Source organism: Populus nigra, chromosome 13 (genome assembly GCF_951802175.1).
Source record: "Populus nigra chromosome 13, ddPopNigr1.1, whole genome shotgun sequence".
Lineage (NCBI taxonomy): Eukaryota > Viridiplantae > Streptophyta > Magnoliopsida > Malpighiales > Salicaceae > Populus > Populus nigra.
In genome coordinates, this window is record NC_084864.1 from 5,378,061 (window position 1) to 5,398,122 (window position 20,062).

Consider the following 20,062-nt stretch of genomic DNA (forward strand, 5'->3'; position numbering starts at 1 on the left):
AAAATAAATTAAAATGTGTAAAATAAGATAGAATACTAGTGTAAAATATTTGTATTTGTATCTATTTTTTGCTTTTACTAGAAACACTAGCTCTCAAATTTATTTAATCAATTAGAGTTAACACCTTTTTTTATTCATAATTTCATTTCATTTATTTATTAAGCATAATTTTTTTTATTTCACAAATAAAAAGAAATTCACAATGCCTTAAAACACATACATCACATAGCACTTTCTTATCTTATCTTAAAAATTAATTATATTTAGAGCATTATTCCATTAAATACTATTTAAACATTTTTGACCAATATTGTTCTAAATTTGACTCATTCCACCCATTTTCCTCGTCGTTAAGTATTAATTAGCCACCTTAGCAATTTATTAATACCAACTAAATTAATAGGACTGCTAGCACCAGCAAAGCTTTGACTTCAAAATCCTTAAATTATTTAAATCTTACAAACTTTTAAACACTAAAACAAATTAAAAGAAAGGAAAAAAAAAATAAATGAAAAAGAGGAGGTTGAATCGTTGAACTACATGGCTATTGTCACGGGGTCAATTTTTCGCTCTCGTAACAGACCTCGCGCGGCAGTCTAGTCCTGCTAGACTCAGCCTTCCCCTCACCGATTCACTTGTGTTTTGCCTACGACTAGTTTGTCCCACAAAACCAAGAGATCCCCACACTCTTTCAACGTCACAAGCAGGCGGAATAACACAAAGGAATATAAACAGAATACAAAAGACAGCAGATTACAGGAACAAGTCCCAACCTTTTCATTAACTCAATTAAAGGATTACACAAAGTCCTTCTTGTGTGCTATGCCCAATCCAGGAGGTATTGTTGGGCAGAAACTGCTCCTTCAACTCTCGTTTCAGACTCTCCCATGTCTCTACCTTCGGCCTACCAGCGTTCAAGTCCTCATTGGTTCTTGTTCGCCACCACAACTTTGCATCACCCGATAGATATATCACCGTGATGTCCACTTGACCATCCACACCAATCTTGGCCACACTGAAGTAGTGCTCCATATCCCACAAAAAGTTCTCAAGATCCTTCGAACTCCTCGCTCTAGTAAAGGTTTTTGGTTCTGGAACTTTCGGCTTGGAAGAGCCAACACCCACAGCAGCATTTGCGACTGCCTTCTTCAAGACAGAAATCTCTTCCTCAACAGCCTGCCACTTGCGACCTGATTCTGCCGCGAGTTCAACATACTATGCAGTAGCCTTTTCAGCGATATCCATAGCCAATTAAAGTCGCTCTTAAACTGAACGATCCTCATGCTCATGAATATCCCCCATCAAGCCCTCTAGACGGAGTAACCTTTCCCGAATAGTCTCCATACCTGCCGGCATAAGACTTCCAACCACCAATTTCGCAAACTATCCCAACAATGGCTTCGACAAACCAATCCTTCGATCTGCCCACAGAACTGTCTCGTTGTCCTGCCAAGAACACAACCGTGCTCTGATACCACTTGTCACGGGGTCAATTTTTCGCTCTCGCAACAGACCTCGCGCGGCAGTCTAGTCCCGCTAGACTCAGCCTTCCCCTCACCGATTCACTCGTGTTTTGCCTACGACTAGTTTGTCCCACAAAACCAAGAGATCCCCACACTCTTTCAACGTCACAAGCAGGCGGAATAACACAAAGGAATATGAACAGAATACAAAACACAACAGATTATAGAAACAAGTCCCAACCTTTTCATTAACTCAATTAAAGGATTACACAAAGTCCTTCTTGTGTGCTATGCCCAATCCGTTCTGCATGCTACACATTTTAGAGCCTATCTATTTACAAGATAATGGAAGTTACAAGTATAAACTGCCTCTAACTTCCTGCACAGCTGGAGCACCCATTATCCCATGTTCTGCCAACTTCTTCCCCACATAAGAAACTGTCGCAAACTGCCGATAACTGCTCCCAAAACTGCCGCAACTGCATTGGCATGTTCTCCCACAAGCCAACTGCCCACTGCCAGCACACATGCTGCCAACGTAACTGCCTCGCATGCCTTGGACCATCCGCTGTCTAAGTTATCGTCAGCCCCTACTGCCGATTTTGTCGACGCTGCTGAATTCCTCAACGCTGCCGAATTCACCAGCGCTGCCGAATTCCCCACTGTCTCATCGTGTCATCCCAGCACTGTTTCGTCAAGCCTTGGACAATCCTCGCCCAAGCCCCAACTCTCATCAGCTCACTGTTGTGTTAGCTGTTGCGTGCTGCCGCACATGCATGCTGCCGATGTTCGCTACTATCACACGAGCTGCCACCCCGTAGCTACTATCCAGCAATGCTTTTCGTCAGCCTACACCCTGACGGGTTTTAACCCTGTGACAAACCTCCCCCACCAAAAAAAGTCGACGTCCTCGTCAAACCAAGTCTGAAGCACCTCTGCCCCAAGTCTGCACCATTGTTCACAGTTCAAGATTGCCTATACACAACCTCTCGGCTTCGTCCATATTTTCATCTAGAATATCGTCCAACAATTCTGCAATGCCAAGCTAACATTCTCTTCGTCAGCTCCTGCCGAAACCCAAGTTATGATCAAGTCTTCTCTCGGTTCCAGTTTGTATCCCACAGGTTAAACCACACTTTGAGTCCCACCCAAAGCTTACGAGATCAATGTCCTCAATCTCGTCTGGACACTAACAAAGCTATAACACCCCAATGTCACATTCTGCCACGCTCCTCCAGAATTCGTAGGCAACTTCCCCAAGTCACACACAAGCTGTCCTTATCCGTTAGCAATCCCACATGCTAATTCGTCCACCGCAAGCCTGTTTTCATGAAGTTTAGATGCCTCCTCTAGCACCCAAGGCTTCCTTCCCTTTCCTCACGAACAACACCACATACAAAACCACTTCGAAGCACCTTATGAACTCATACGAACATAAAATCCATCAACCGTTCAGTATGCAAAACCTGTAAGAATTAAATGAGACAACACATTCGGTGATCAACAAAGATTTGCGTCGAAGTTCTTTCGTTAAGTTCCCAATTGAACCTGTGCTCAAACATACAACCGTAGCAACCAGCATCAAAATCCCGTCTGAACTGCTTTTCATAGGCTACTGTCATACCCAAGACACTTCATCAGCCCCACAAAATTTCATTGACGCAACAACACCACACTGTTTCAGCCCCTGTCACATGTTTTGTCCACCGAAAATCGAAACACTATTTTCCAACAACGGCCAAACAATCTGTTTTCGTCACCCTGATTCGTCCATCGTCAAGATGCACAGAAATGCTCCTACTGCCTCCCCACCAAAGCAGTGCACCAAATCATCCTCGTCGACGATTCTGGTCCTCAACCGAACTCACTGTATCGGCTGCCGAATCTGTCATCTTGATCAACCCATCGTCAAGACATGCAGACTCCCAAACCACACACTGTTTCCTAGCTTGTCCATCAGCCAAGACACCCAGCATACTGTCTTGCTCCCATCACCCCGCTGTCCATTGCCGAAGTGCACAAAATAGACTTCGAATCTACCCTATCACAGGCAAACTCGCCTAGCCCTTGCCTACCTCCTCCAGGCTGGTCCCAACATGGCTGAAACTCATCTCAGCCATTAAGCACACACATGGGATTCGCGTATGCCGTGTCTTTATCACTATCCTCCGCAACAATAGCGTTGAGTTTCTCCCGTTTCGGGCATTCCCTTGCAAAGTGATTACCCTCACATATAAAGCAGTGTAGATTCGAATTCATACCTTTTCCCTTGGCCTTCACATCTGATCTTCCCACACCAGCAACGAGGTTCTTCCCCATCGAATCTCTTCTTCCTTTTTATATTGCCCATATCTCTAGGCCTCGACGAAACCCAGAAACTCCAGCAGCCCCTTCGTTGGACTCTGCTCTAAAGTCTGCCAATCCATCGGCAACAGCAATAACGAATGACAAGTCCGAAATCTTCTGCCTCCTTAACTCCAACTGTGTTCACGGCTGAAGTCCCGACAGAAAGTTGAACATTCTGTCGTCCTCGAACATGTTATCAACATCAAGAATTAAAGAGCTGAATTTCTTAACATAATCCCTTACCGACCCGTTTTGCCGCAACTTTTTCAAGTCCTCTCTCGCAATCCAGGAGGTATTGTTGGGCAGAAACTGCTCCTTCAACTCTCGTTTCAGACTCTCCCATGTCTCCACCTTCGGCCTACCAGCGTTCAAGTCCTCCTTGGTTCTTGTTCGCCACCACAACTTCGCATCACCCGACAGATACATCACCGCGATGTCCACTTGACCGTCCACACCAATCTTGGCCACACTGAAGTAGTGCTCCATATCCCACAAAAAGTTCTCAAGATCCTTCGAACTCCTCGCTCCAGCAAAGGTTTTTGGTTCTGGAACTTTCAGCTTGGAAGGGCCAACACCCACAGCAGCATTTGCGACTGCCTTTTTCAAGACAAAAATCTCTTCCTCGACAGCCTGCCACTTGCGACCTGATTCTGCCGCGAGTTCAACATACTGTGCAGTAGCCTTTTCAACGATATCCATAGCCAATTAAAGTCGCTCCTAAACTGAACGATCCTCATGCTCATGAATATCCCTCATCAAGCCCTCTAGACGGAGTAACCTTTCCCGAATAGTCTCCATACCTGCCGGCATAAGACTTCCAACCACCAATTTCGCAAACTATCCCAACAATGGCTTCGACAAACCAATCCTTCGATCTGCCCACAGAACTGTCTCGTTGTCCTGCCAAGAACACAACCGTGCTCTGATACCACTTGTCACGGGGTCAATTTTTCGCTCTCGCAACAGACCTCGCGCGGCAGTCTAGTCCCGCTAGACTCAGCCTTCCCCTCACCGATTCACTCGTGTTTTGCCTATGACTAGTTTGTCCCACAAAACCAAGAGATCCCCACACTCTTTCAAAGTCACAAGCAGGCGGAATAACACAAAGGAATATGAACAGAATACAAAACACAGCAGATTACAGGAACATGTCCCAACCTTTTCATTAACTCAATTAAAGGATTACACAAAGTCCTTCTTGTGTGCTATGCCCAATCCGTTCTGCATGCTACACATTTTAGAGCCTATCTATTTACAAGATAATGGAAGTTACAAGTATAAACTGCCTCTAACTTCCTGCACAGCTGGAGCACCCATTATCCCATGTTCTGCCAACTTCTTCCCCACATAAGAAACTGCCGCAAACTGCCGATAACTGCTCCCAAAACTGCCGCAACTGCATTGACATGTTCTCCCACAAGCCAACTGCCCACTGCCAGCACACATGCTGCCAACGTAACTGCCTCGCATGCCTTGGACCATCCGCTGTCCAAGTTATCGTCAGCCCCTGCTGCCGATTTTGTCGACGCTGCCGAATTCGCCAACGCTGCCGAATTCCCCACTGTCTCATCGTGTCATCCCAGCACTGTTTCGTCAAGCCTTGGACAATCCTCGCCCAAGCCCCAACTCTCGTCAGCTCACTGTTGTGCTAGCTGTTGCGTGCTGCTGCACACGCATGCTGTCGATTTTCGCTACTATCACACGGGCTGCCACCCCGTAGCTACTATCCAACAATGCTTTTCATCAGCCTACACCCTGACGGATTTTAACCCTGTGACAGCTATGGTCTGATGATGAGATGGACTTTCTATCAAACCACACAACTCACAAAACTTAATAAAAAAACCTTGAAAAAAAAAAACCCTTAAAAAATATTCTGTGTTCTTGAAGCCAATTTGTTTGGCCTTCCGTATCAAAATCTCTGGTTCTGTCTCTATTTCTTATGATTCTTTTATATAAAACTCTCTCTTTACTACTTCTTGTGACATTTCAACTGTAATAATATTTCTGAAGAATAAAAATCTCTCCTTTATCCTCGTAAGCTAAAAAAAGCCTTCTTCTTTGTGGGCATATCCTCTAGAAATCCCACCTTTCTTGCTTTCTGATTCTTTAAAGTTCCTTCTTTGTGTGATTTCATTGGATTATAAGCAAGAAAATGGAAATTTGGAAGTGGGTTTTTATTGGGGTTATTTGGTATGCTGGTCTTGTTTTGAGTATCGGTGTTGTGGAGTTAGGCAGGAGTCAATGCACGGAGAGGATTTCAGGCTGGTTTTTCTTTAAATTATTCCTTGTTAAAGTTTATAAATTTTTATTAGGTTTATCTTGTTTTATGTTATTTGGGGTCTAATATAGTTTTCAGTTGATTAGTAGATAGATTTGTGGTAATTTTTAGTCTTTTAACTGTAATGTAGGTCTAAATTATTTGAAGTGATTTTTTTTGCTAGTTATATTACATAGTTAGGTTGGTGGATGTTTGGGATTTACTTAAATTTAAGTAAAAATTGATGATTTGCTGACTTTAGTTTGATTGCTGAATGTCTACCAGTTTAGTCCATGTCTACCAGTATAACAGTGATAGCATTTCTTTATTGATGTATTGAAGCATTGAGGCTTAACATTTATTGTTGAAACTAACTGGAATGTATTGTAATAATCTTTCTTTGTTGATATAGCATTCACGAGAGGAGTTAAGGAAGAGATAAGTGCTATTGAAGCAGGATAGATGGAAAGGGATGATATCAGGATTGTTAGCTATTCTAGTAAAATTCAACTTCTCTAGGGCTTATTTTGAGCTTCACCTTGGTGACCATATCTGGTTGAGATGGTCTAAGCTTGTACTTCAATTGATCGTATGCTAATAAAGACTTGGTCAAGGAAAAGCATGATTGAATTTTTTAGGTTACTAATGTCTTGAGTTTCCATGTTGGGGAAACAACTTGGCATGAAGATGGGCGCTAATGTGTCCAGCACATGGTACATTTCTATTAATGATGACATAGGTGGCCATAGCATATGATGAAAGAGCTTTTCTAGCTCTTTGTTTCTGTTTGCTCTATGTCCTTATATTATTACATGCACTATGAAGAGGAACTGTCCAAGTCTGGAAAGCTAGATCACATTGGAGGGTTAATTTGTCTCAATTTAGAGATTGAAAAGTAAAAAATAATAATGCTTGAGCCATTGTAACTGTCCAAGTATTGTATTTTAGACACACATGACATCTTGGAATAGGGACCTATGAAAAACAATGTGAAAGATAATAAAAACAATTGGCAATATCAGATGTGATTTGGTAAATGTGGGGGCAAGAAAAGGGTAAAATGAAGGTTATGTTCTTGCTGATTTAAATGAAACATTAAGTTTTCTATTACGGATAGTGGTGGATTTGTTGAATTAGAATTTGATAATGTGTAGATTTTAGAAACTACAAAAGTAGTTTAGAGTTCAATGAATGAGAGATCTTTAAGTATGATCGGGCTATGCAACATGCAGGTAGTGCTGGAGATGTTTTGGAAGATGATCCTGTTGGAAGGTTGAAAGTTTTTGTCTATGAACTTCCAAGCAAATACAATAAGAAGATTCTGCAAAAGGACCCAAGATGCCTCACCCACATGTTTGCAGCTGAGATCTTTATGCATCGGTTCCTATTAACTAGCCCTCTACGAACGCTCAATCCCAAGGAAGCTGAATGGTTTAATACCCCTTTATATACAACTTGTGATTTGACTCCAAATGGCCTTCCTTTGCCTTTCAAATCACCGTGAATGATGAAAAGTGCTATACAGCTTATTTCTTCAAACTAGCCTTATTGGAATCGGACTCAAGGTGCTGACCACTTTTTTGTTGTGCCACACGACTTTGATGCATACTTCCACTCTCAAGTGAGTAAACCTTTTCCTTTTTATTTATCTCTCATATTTCCCTTAGATTCTGTCGATAAATTTTCTCAATGCATTCTGATTTTTGAATCAATTGACCTGAATATGTGGTTTCTTGAAGAGCTGTTGAGGTTGCTATCTTTTTGGTATATCTAATTATTGATATATATTAGTAATAAAGTGTTGCATTCTGGCAGTTTCTTTTTATTTCCATTAACTCTTAATTTATGTTCCTCCATTCTTTATCCTTTTTGCAGGAAGAGAAGGCTATCGAAAGAGGAATTCTTCCCTTGCTCCAACGTGCTACCTTGGTGCAAACGTTTGGACAAAAAAATCATGTTTGCTAAAAAAATGGCTCCATTACAGTTCCTCCATATGCTCCTCCACAGAAAATGCAAACCCACCTGATTCCTGAAAAAACACCTTGGTCAATTTTTGTTTACTTCAGAGGATTGTTTTATGATGTAGGAAATGACCTAGAAGGTGGCTTAAGTAATTCTCACATGTTTAAAAAGTGATTAGATGTTCAATTACGTCAACTCTTTTCCATAGAATGTGAGGCTTAAGTATATTTTCAAACTAAATATCAACATAAATGAAACCTTTATGGAATGGGTTATGAAACTAGAACCATGACCCTTTTATATTTTTCAATTAGAATGAAAGAATTCAAATACGATATTTGGACTTATTCATTCAATTGTCAAGCTAATTAGAAGAGAGAATGGATTTCATGTTTCAATGATCCTATATGTGAAAGAATTCAAATACGATATTTGGACTTATTCATTCAATTGTCAAGCTAATTAGAAGAGAGAATGGATTTCATGTTTCAATGATCCTATATGTGATAGAGGCTTAAGTGGAGGTCACCGATCAATTTGTTTCTTATGTTTACAAAGGTGCACGAGCAGTAGTCTGGGAGAATTTCAAGGACAATCCACTTTTTGACATCTCCACAGAGCACCCAACAACGTATTATGAAGACATACAATGACCTGTTTTCTGTTTATGTCCCCTTGGTTGCGCCCCATTGAGTCCGAGATTGATTGAAGCAGTGATATTTGGCTGTATCCCTGTTATTATAGGTGACAACATTGTTTTACCATTTGCTGATGCAATCCTATGAGAAGAAATTGGGGTATTTGTAGACAAGAAAGATGTACCAAATTTGGACACCATACTCTCTTTCATTCCACTTGAAGTGATACTGAGGAAGCAGAGACTGCTTGCAAACCCTTCTGTTGGTTTTAATTCTCTAGTTGTGGAGCACAAGATGAAAAAGCATAGCAGACGTGAAAAAGAATTGGAAGAAGATGATATTATTGATTTCATAATACTCTTAAATAGAGATAGAGTTTTACTTGGAAACAAAGACTATTCAAAATTTAAAAATTGCATAACAAACAAATCAAATGTAATTAGAAATTTTATTCCTAAAATCTTGGTCTTCAAGTAGAGATCTTCATTGACGAAATCCCTTGAACAAGCAACAACAAAGCTTCCTGGTCTTCTGCAGCTTTCTAAGATATTTTTTCAACACTCCTCTTTATCTTAACAACAGTAGACACCAAGCTTACTTCTTAAATCTTCAAAATTTGCCTTTGAAAAAGCTATAGTTAGAACATCTACAATCTGATCATTAGTTCTGCAATATAGCAGAGTAACTTCTTCTTTCTGAGCTTCTCTTAGAAAATATAACTTGATTTTAAAATGCTTAGTTCTGCCATGAAACACAGGATTATTTGCAATAAAAATTGCAATTTGATTGTCAACATAAATCTTTGTTGGTTCCAGTTGATTCATGTGCAGATCTACAAGTATTTTTCTTATCCAAATGACTTGATTTACAACAGTAGTAGTTGCTGGATATTCAGCTCCAGCTGTGCTTTGAGCTACATTATCTTACTTCCTTGAACACCAAGAGAACATGCTTGATCTAAAACTAAAACAGTAGCCTAAGGTGCTCTTCATGTCGTCCACAGATACTGCCCAGTCACTATCAGAGTAGCCATGTATGAAGCATAAAATTCTCAAGATGAGAGAATTTTATACCATAGTTTATTGTACCTTTGATGTATCTTACTATCCTTTTTGTAGCTTGAAGGTGCAATTCACTTGCACAATGCATAAAACATGACAGCGAACTAACAGCAAATGAAATGTCTAATCTTGTAGTTGTAAGATACATTAAACACCCAATCAAACTTCTGTACTGACCTTCATCTACTTTGTTTGTTCTATCATTCTTGCTGAATTTTTCCTTCAGATTCATAGGTGTGCTTGTGCTCTTGCAGCTTTCTATATGAAACTTCTTCAATATCTCTTTAGCATACTTCTGTTGACATATGAAGATTCCATCATTGCTTTGTTTCACCTCCATTTCAAGGAAGTAAGACATCAAACCGAGATTTGTCATCTCAAACACATTAAACATTTCGGTCTTGAACTCTTCAATTAATGTCTTATCACTTCCTCTTACAAGCAAGTCTTCAGCATAAACATAAATAATAATTAAGTTTGCATCAGTTCCTTTTACATACAACATGGCCTCACTTAAACTTTTAACAAAGCCAAGTTTATGTAGATGCTCATCAATTTTGTTATACCATGCTCTAGGGGCTTGTTTAAGGCCATACAAAGCCTTCTTCAGCAGGTAGACCTTCTTGTCCCTGGACTTCAAAGCCTCTTGGTTGTTCTATGTAAATCTCCTCCTGCAGATCCATTCAGAAACACAGACTTTTCATCTAACTGATAAACTTCTTTTATACAGACACTACAAGTAGTAATCTGATTGTATCTAGGCGTACTACTGGTGTAAATGTTTCTGAGAAGTCCACTCCAAACACTTGAGCATATCCCTTTACAACTAATCTAGCTTTGTATTTGTTTATAGAACCATTTGAATTTTATTTGGTTCTATAAACCCATTTGACTCCTATGGCCTTCTTGTGTAAAGGCTTGTCTATCAATACTTAGGTATCATTCTTTTCAATCATTCTAATTTCCTCTTGCATTGCTTCAATCCATTCATTGTTCTTCACTCCCTATTCAAATTCTCCAGGTTCACAAATAGCAATATTACTACTTTCATATATTTCAGCTAAAGATCTTGTACCTCTGACTGGTTCATTGTCAAAGTTATCATTAATAATCTCAATGATTGAAGATTCCTACTTCTTTGTTGATGATTCCAACTTTTCTTCTGGTTGCTCCCACTTCCATTGTTTATTTTCCATAAAGTTGACGTATCTACTTACCAGAAGTCTTCCATTTTGAAGTTGGAAGATTCTATAAGCTTTTGATGGACTATTGTATCCAATGAACACTTATGGTTCTGACTTTTTATCCAGCTTATCTCTTTTCACCTGTGGTATAAGAGTGAAACAAATTCAACCAAAGATTTTTAAATGTTACAGGTCTGGTTTGTATCCAAACCAGGCTTTAAACGAAGTTTTTTTTTGCAATGCTCTAGTTGGCATTTTGTTCAACAAATATACTTAGGTGTTTGCAGCTTTAGCCCATAATTTCTTTGGCAACTCTTTTTCGTGCAACATACATCTAGTCATTTTCATGATGCTCATGTTTTTTCTTTCACTAACACCATTCTATTATGGGGTGTAAGGTGTAGTAAGCTGATGTTCAATTCCGGATTCATCACAGAATTGTTGAAATCTTCCACTGGCATACTCCTTTCCATTGTCAGATATTAGTGTCTAAATATTGCATCCACTTTGGTTTTCCACCCATGTTTTATACTTCTAGAACACATTGGCAACTTCTAATTTAAATTTAAGAAAGAAAATCCAACAAAACCTGGAATAATCATCAATGAAGATGATATAATATCTGCTACCATTTAGTGAAGCTGTACTCAGAGGACCTCCAACGTCTATATGTACCAGCTAAATTTTACGTGTTGCTCTCCAGGTAGCATGAGGAAAAGGTTTTCTGACCTGCTTTCCATATTGACATCCTGCACAGTTGGCTGATTTGTTCTCCTGTTGTGGAACTCCTTTTACAAGAGTGTGTTTTTTGATATACATTAGCCCTGCATGATGAAAATGTCCAACTCTTTTATGCCACAGTTTGTCATTGCATGCTTATGCAGAGAACACACTCTGCTCCTCCTCCATAAGGTTTAAAGTAAAACCTTTTGCTTTCATTTTTACTTTAAACACATTGTTGCCTAAATTGTCTTTGATCAAACACCATTAATCTTCAAACATTACTTTGAAACCTTTTTCCATAAGCTTTCCAATACTAAACAAGTCTTGATCAATGTCAGACATATATTATACATATGAAATATACTTCAAATCTGACAGGCTATTTAAAACAACAATTCCTTTGCCTTTGACATTAATATAATCACCATTTTTAATTTTGACTTTGAAAATAGCAGTTCTGTCAAGTTCTTTGAACAAATCTTGATTGTTTTTCACGTGGTTTGTGCAACCACTATCAATCAACCAGGAATCATTCGAGCTGTTGCTTGTTGAAAAACATGATGCAACAAACAACTGCTCCTTTTCAGGTTGTTGAGCAACATGATTCACCTTTTCTTCATGTTGTTGTGACTTGCAGATTCTTTTAACATGTCCAGTCTGTCCACATTTTTTGCACTTGATGTCTGTTCTCCACCAACACTTGATCGACTGGTGATTTATTTTTTTTACAATAAGTACATGGTGGAAATGTTTCCACCTTGTTTCTGTAAGTTTGAACCCTTTTCTTCTTGTTGAATCTCTTGTCTTTGCCTCCTTCATGGTATTGAGCTCTTGCTTGAAAAGCTCCCTGCATTGATTCCTTAAGTCTCATTGATCTTCTCTGCTCTTTTGCCTGCAGTGCATGTAACAATTCTCTAAGAGAAATATTGGTGAAGTCTTTTGATTCTTTCATTGAAGAAATCTTAGACTCATATTTTTCAAGCATAATGACCAGTATTTTCTGCACAATTCTGTCATCAGAAAATTCTTTTCCAAGTAATCTTACTTTGTTTATTATGCTTAGCAATTTGTCAGCATAATCTTTGATGTTTTCGGTTTCCTTCATCTTCTGCATTTCAAATTCTCTGATTAAGTTAAGAACCTGCATATTTTGAGTTCTTTCATTGCCTTGATATTCTTTTTTTAAGATAGTCCCAAATACCTTTTGCAGATTCCAAATTCATGATTCTTGTGAATACTGTGTTTGACACTACAGCATATAAGCAAGCTTTAGCTTTGGACTTCCTTGTCCTTTTTTCCTTGTGAATCTTTAGTTGAGCCATTGTTGGATTTGCAGGTAAATAAAAAACAACATAATTTTCTTCCACAACTTCCTAGAGGTCTAACGCCTCAAGATGAACTGTCATTCTAATGGCCCAAGTTTCATAGTTTTCACCATTGAAGATTGGTGGTGAATCGTGTGAGATGATTGATTCAGAATCTATTTTTGTGTTTTTTTTATTGTGTTTGTGGTTTAGTTTGGTTTGTGTTTTTGTTTCTCTCAACTCACAAGTCCCTCAAGATAATCTAAGCTCTGATACCAATTTGTTGATTTTAATTCTCTAGTTGCAGAGCACAAGATGAAAAAGAATAGCAAATGTGAAAAAGAATTGGAAGAAGATGATATTATTGATTTCAGAATACTCTTAAATAGAGATGGAGTTTTACTTGGAAACAAAGACTTTTCAAAATTTAAAAATTGCATAACCAACAAATCAAATGTAATCAGAAATTTTATTCCTAAAATCTTGGTCTTCAAGTAGAGATCTTCATCGATGAAATCCCCTGAACAAGCAACAGCAAAGCTTCCTGGTCTTCTGCAGCTTTCTAAGACATTCTTTCAACACCTTTAATGAAGCAGGCAATGCTATTCCCACAACCTCCTCAAGCAGGAGATGCTTTCCATCAAGCTTTGAATAGACTTGCTCAAAAATTGCCTCATGATACAATTGTTTACCTGAAGTCAAGTGAGAAGATCTTTAACTGGATTACAGGCCTAGTCGGTGACCTGAAACCTTGGTTGCAGCTTTAACTTGATGCTTCTTAATTAAATTCTTAGCAGCCTGCCCCTTAGCCCTGCCAAAAAAATTGGTTTAATCAAGGTGGCTATTTCACAGAAAGTGTAAATCATGATTTTGCTTTCAATGTATCAGATTAAAAGATTCATTCAGCAAGTTTAAGGGAGTGGCTATTAGTTGTAATCTGCCATAGGTAAAGAAACTTCATTGTTAGCACATAATTATATCATGTTGTCACCAAGTTTTAAACCTTGGCTTATTTGGTATGGAAACTGTTTTGTGTTCTATTTCAAGTGACTTAGGGATTCACTACTATCACTCCCGCTTTGAAACACAAATTAAATTCTTTGAAAGCAATGGATCAGAAGCCAAATGTGCTCAAAAGTGACATGTTCTTTGAACTGGAGCATCGTTTGTCTTTTGGCGAATTCTTTTGAATTAGATTCCAATTCTTGATACTATTTAACCCAAAATAATAATAGCGTAATATTCAATAAATCCTCTCATGAAAGTAACCTTCTAATAAAATCTGTTTTTTAAGAAAAATCCTCTAAAGAAAACCAAACCTCACAAAATTACCATCAGGAATCATGTCCAAAAAAGAAAGAAAACTTTGCCATCAAGAAAAAGAATAGCCAATTCAATCTTGCAAACTGCATCTTTTTACTATTTAGCATCTCTTCTTTGCTTGGTACCCAAGCCAGTGCACCCTAAAGTTCCCCAAAACAGAAGGCAATCTTTGTCCTTCAGGAAATGAATAGGCAACTACTTTAAAGTTTGTTCATTCTTGCAACTTGCTCTTATTTACTTCGTATCCTAGCCAACTACCCTATCTTACGTAATAATGATTTGCAAAGTTAGTCACATATGCTCTGAAATAATAAAAAAAAAACCTCCTTAATCACGTGTTGCGATGTCGCGGTCGCACAAATTAATTACCCTAGCTTCAAACACAACACACAAGATAGTATAGAGCAAGCAAGGGGTCGATCCCACGAGGAAGATTCAAGTTAGATTTTTATGCTAGATGATATGTAATTTGGGGGGGTTTGGACGTTATCTAGGCTAAAGCAAAAGAAAACAGAAAACTATCAAACTAAATTTAATAAAATCAGAAAATTATCAAGAGAACAAACCTTGGTCACAAGCACACATCCACCTACAGAAATCAGAACTGATCATGGAAACGAAACATCAATTTATATTCTGAATATTTATCTCTTCTTAACATTGGTTAGTTAACGGATCCGCCGTATAACTAGCCCTAACCATCAAACAACCACAGTGTCCGCACTAGTAATTTAATTCAATGGCAGCCTTAAGAACTAGATAAGTTGATTAATCAAGAAAACATAACTGTCCGCAGCCTATGTTTGATTTGATTGAATGTTCTCCTTAAGATTAATAACGTAGATCCGCCACAATTATTAAACTCAGTTGCTTCACAAGTTCATATACCACAACTCCGGTTTTGATATCAAACTTAACAATAGATTGTCTACAATAATAACTTAGAGTCCGCTCTAGCAATTAAAATAAACAATCATAGGAAAAATAAGCATAGGAGAACAAACATATTCATCATATAAACTGAAAAGAAAAGGTAAAATAAATCTCACAGTTCTTGAAATCTGAAGGTTTCCGTGTCCTTGCAACCAAGAAAAAGTGTTTAGCCTTGCATGTTTGTTGAACAACTAATCAAAAAGAAGGAAGAATGCATAATTTAGGGTTTCTTAGAGGAAGGGGGCGTTTTTCTCTCCTTGGCTGGCTGCCTCCTTCTGCTCTCCCTCTTTTCTGCTGGCTGCTGCCTCCTTCTCTCTCTTTTTATATGCTAAGAAACCCTAGTCTCTATTTTACAAAATAGTCCTCCCTTGAGTTGGCAGTTTACATTTAAGTACTTCAATAACTATTTTTCCTAAAAGGAGAAATAGCCTTGCATGAAATCTTCAAGCTCTGACTTAGAGGAGCTAAATTGCTGATATAAAAACTTGGATGTCGGTTTAGATGCTTCGGAACGTAATTTGAACTCGTTTTTTCACGAAACCTGTTTGCTGGCAGAATTCAGTTGTCATCTTTGGAAAATCATATCTCCCTCATATGACATCGTTTTTGGCTGAAATTTTGAGCGTGGATAGGTCTTTGAATTAGGAATCCAAAAAAATTTAGTTTGCATCAATCGGACTTCTGTAGCTCCATATATTAAATTGTGAATGGCCAAAGGTCAACACTGGCAGAATACGAGATTTGACTTTGCAGGATGTGATTTCCATGATCTTTCTCCTTTTATTTTTCTTGCATTACATTTCCAGAAAGGTATGGATGTTAGCTTTTTAGTGCCACTGGAATCACTTCATTTCGATTCTAGAACTCACGCTCTGCACAAAACATTGACTGAACGTCAAATCTGCCAATTACCTCCAATTTACTCCTTTTTGCATCTTTCATCCAAAAATGCCTGCAAAACATAAAACAAAAAATATCAAGGTATTATATATATAAAACATGGACAAAACATTAGGTAGATGTGGGTGAAACTATCGAATAATATGGTTACATTATCACGCAATCAATCTCTTAAAATTAAGATGTTATGAAGACAATAACAATGCTAGCAAAACTCTCTTTTAAACACTATTTATTTAAATTATCCACATCATTATTAAATTAATTTACTTGCCAGCAACACTCTCTTATTATTATTATTATTATTATTATTATTATTATTATTATTATTATTTTGGAAGTGTGGAAGCCAACGCATAGGGACAAGGTTAAATAAATATCAAAATTATGATCCATATATCAATTAAATTTATCTTAAAAAAATTAGATCTCCAAAGGTTAAAAACTTCACAATTGAGTTCTTCCATCCATATTTTCATCATCTTAGTATTCAATTTATCCATCTTTCCATTTAAAGTCTCTATCATTACCTCTAACTTATCTTGTTTTTCTATAGGATCCTTCGCCTTTGATTGTGTCATACTTTTTGATGACATTATGAATACTTGCAATAAAGGTTAATAATAAAGAAAAATTTCCTCACACACTCCCTCATGTGTTTACATTCGATTTAATGTCACTCCTTTCATGTTTCATACAATTCAATCAGACTTTTTACTATAATAACCTCATTATATATTTTACCTCACTATTCCTTTACTTATGTTCTTAAAGGTAACTTAGCAACTTATCAAATAATTAATCAAAACAACATAGCGACTTGTAATAATAAAGACTCAAAAATTAAAATAATATATAAAACTAATCAAAACAGAACTTGAGGATAAATTTACAAATAGTAATGTAAATTTGTGTGAAATATAATGATGAAAAAAAGACACAAAATAAAAATAATGCATTTTATGTTAAAGATTCAAAGAAAACTAACTAATTCAAGAAGTCAATATTACTTTAAGAATTTCAAGAAATAAATTAAAATAAAGCAAGAAAGATTTATAATACCCAAATTTAAATGAGGCAAGGCAAGACAATATTTGGACTATTCGACAAGAAAACAAGAGTTCAATTCGACAATATTAAGATTTGGTGTGTACCTATTCGACAAGAATCAAGAAAATATTTAAGAAACTTTTCGCCAACCCTAAAATTTAAGGGCTTGTTTTTTTATTATGCCCTAACTTGTCAATTCAATCAATTCTTGCAATTCTTGTTCAATTATTCCTTCTTTTTTTATCCATATAATTTGGCAAAAACAAGATTTCTTTTCCTTTTTTTTACTCTAGGTTGAAATCAAGAAAAATAAAATATGAAGATCAAGAACACCATTTCTCTTTGATGTTTTCGATAAAATCAAGAAATTAAGAAAGATGATTTTTTATATATATAGGTATTGACATAAACTTTGAAATATTAAGAGAAGAATATACTCTTTTTTTAAGAAACAAGACCCTAGCTGAAACTATGAAGAAAGAAAATCAAGAAATGACACAAAATAAAGATTAAAGGGATATAACCTAATAATAGCATAAGCTCTGATATTAACTGATACGGATACCTAACAAGATATGCAAAAATTAAATTTGAATGGTTTGCAAGTTAACCCAATAAGAACCTGTATTGGAGAATCAAATCTATACGTAATGATTACCCCCACCCTATGCCTATAAAAAGACACGAACGAGTAGTATAAAATCACAACAAAGTTGATCAATCCTTCAAAGAGTTTGCAAGTTTAATAAAAAACTTAATATGAGAATTACTTAACCACACAAAAGATATCAAGAATGTCAATCTCTTTATTAAAAATAGTTTACCTTAGAAAGTCTTTACAAAAAAAATATTTATACTAGAAAGAATCTTAAGTCTAATAGGATATTCCTAATGGATATGGATAAGCCTAATAAATAATAATAATAATAATAATAATAATTCAATAAAATCAAATTTAAATAAAGGCCCTAATATTTCTAAAAGGCCTAATAATAACTAAAAGATAAATAAAACAATAACCCAATTTAAATAAGACTAAAGTTGTTTTTGTAATCTGCTAACTTAATTAAAGCCCAAATTCAAACGTATGGCCCTCTCTCAACTTAATGAGTTAGAAGGCATGCCATATTTCATTGGAAAGCTATGGATATATAATTTTCAATACAAACTATAAGTGCATTACAATTCCTTTTGTAGCTCCAATTATGACCAAAACAGTAGTGAAATGAGAAAATTGGCAAATTGAAATCTTCTTATTCTAATTTTTTTTTGTAATATTTGAATGCCCACTAACAAGCTTTTTTTGAACATGAATGAAATTAATCAAGGTTTGTTCTTCATTATTTAATATCCTTTTGATGTCCACCTTGGTCTAAGTGTCTTGAAGAAGTCCATTGAATACCTCTTTAAACCTCTTAGCCCTAAATTTTGTCACTAGACAAACTAAAACCTTTAATAGATCTCTTAGTGTTGCTTGAATCGTATCATATAAAGTTTCAAGATATTATTTTAAGATAGGTCCTGAACAAGATCAAGTTGAGAGATTTGATACAAACAAAAAAAAATTTATGTAAGCACAACATATATAATATTTATATCATAAGTAACTTGTTTATGTTGAAAAGGATCATTTAGGATGAAACTCCCAAAACCCCCCTATAAGAAAAAAAACCCTTATGAAATGTAAGGGAAAAAGAGTTAAAACATATATCTCCTTCTACCTTAAAATAATTGTAGGAATTAACAACACCTTGCTTCATTTTATTTTTTAGTAGAAGGCAAGAAAATATTTGCATTTTGTAACATAGTTACAATAATCCAATTTCTAGATGGACTAAAACCACATACACCATAAGTCATTTGTAACATACTACAAACCAACCACATAAACCCTAAATCAAATAGAAAACCTAAAAAATAGTTAGATAGATCAATCATTTACCCAAGCAGAACCAACAATGATGTTGTTGAAGGGCATAAATATGAGTTTCACGATGAAACCTATGAATCCCATCACTACGAGTCCTATCGTTGTACGAAATACCACTTTTGTGAAATCTGAAACAACACATAAATGAAATGCATTGTTTTAGTTAGAATGATCAATTCAATCAAATTTTGAAAAAGAATAAAACAAGAAAAAAAGGTTGTTGTTATTGCTAACCTTTATGATCTAGTTTGTGGCAGCGCTTTGCTTGGTGAATGTTATCATTTGTGAACTCTTTTAATGGATTAAATACAAAGTTGATTACTTTCATTTATAATTCTTTTATTTATCTCCATCTCTATTTGGGGTGATGAACAATTATTTTTTGAAACTTAGCATAATTAATTTTTTTGGTAAAATTGCATATGCAAAAAAATATTTAGGGGATTGAGTCTCATATAACATCTGCGACACTTAAGTCGTATTCATTATCTATAACTTGTGAGTTGTAAATTCCAATTATGATTCTCGAGTCACAGATGTCATCTGCAACTCGACTAAGAAACATATCCTATGAAATTTCTTCTGTCATAACTCCCTGCCAAATAAAATAAAAAATCACACAATTTAAATAACCAGTTTTCCAGCATCAAAACACAATTCACATAAGCAACACATAACATCTTTAATCATAAATAATAAAATTAGACTGACAATTAACATAACATAACATAACATTTTATTAAAATTAAACTAACTATACATCTATTCATAATTCTCAGAACATATAATAACTTGTAACTATATCTAATAATTGTCATAGCTTATGGAAAGTCTTAAGCACTCGTAGATGGGTTTGGGGCATCAACCCAACTTGTTTAACTCAAGGACGGGTTTATAACATCCAATATCATCCCAGCTTGTGGATAGACTTGGGATGTTTGTAGATGGATCTAGGATGCTCATGAACAGGCCTGAGATGCTCGTG

At 36.4% G+C, this 20,062-nt stretch overlaps 1 protein-coding gene and 1 pseudogene across 1 annotated transcript; one reads left to right on the forward strand and one right to left on the reverse strand.

The window, feature by feature from the left end:
* Window positions 1-5,964: 5,964 nt before the first annotated feature.
* Window positions 5,965-13,740, forward strand: LOC133670554 (probable beta-1,4-xylosyltransferase IRX10L; annotated as a pseudogene).
* A 5,337-nt stretch (window positions 13,741-19,077) lies between these two features.
* On the reverse strand, window positions 19,078-19,405 carry LOC133671528 (protein transport protein Sec61 subunit gamma-like). Its single transcript, XM_062092294.1, has 2 exons — window positions 19,312-19,405; window positions 19,078-19,205 (listed from the first exon to the last, which is right to left on the reverse strand). The coding sequence occupies exons 1-2, from the start codon at window positions 19,403-19,405 to the stop codon at window positions 19,078-19,080; spliced, it is 222 nt and encodes a 73-aa protein (XP_061948278.1).
* Between the last annotated feature and the right edge of the window lie 657 nt (window positions 19,406-20,062).

What these genes read in the sequence shown, in the direction of transcription:
- LOC133671528 (XM_062092294.1), bottom strand. Translation starts at nt 19,405, where the DNA reads ATGAAAGTAATCAACTTTGTATTTAATCCATTAAAAGAGTTCACAAAT. An exon ending in CCACAAACTAGATCATAAAG is followed by an intron (nt 19,206 to 19,311) that starts GTTAGCAATAAC and finishes GTGTTGTTTCAG; the next exon opens with ATTTCACAAAAGTGGTATTT.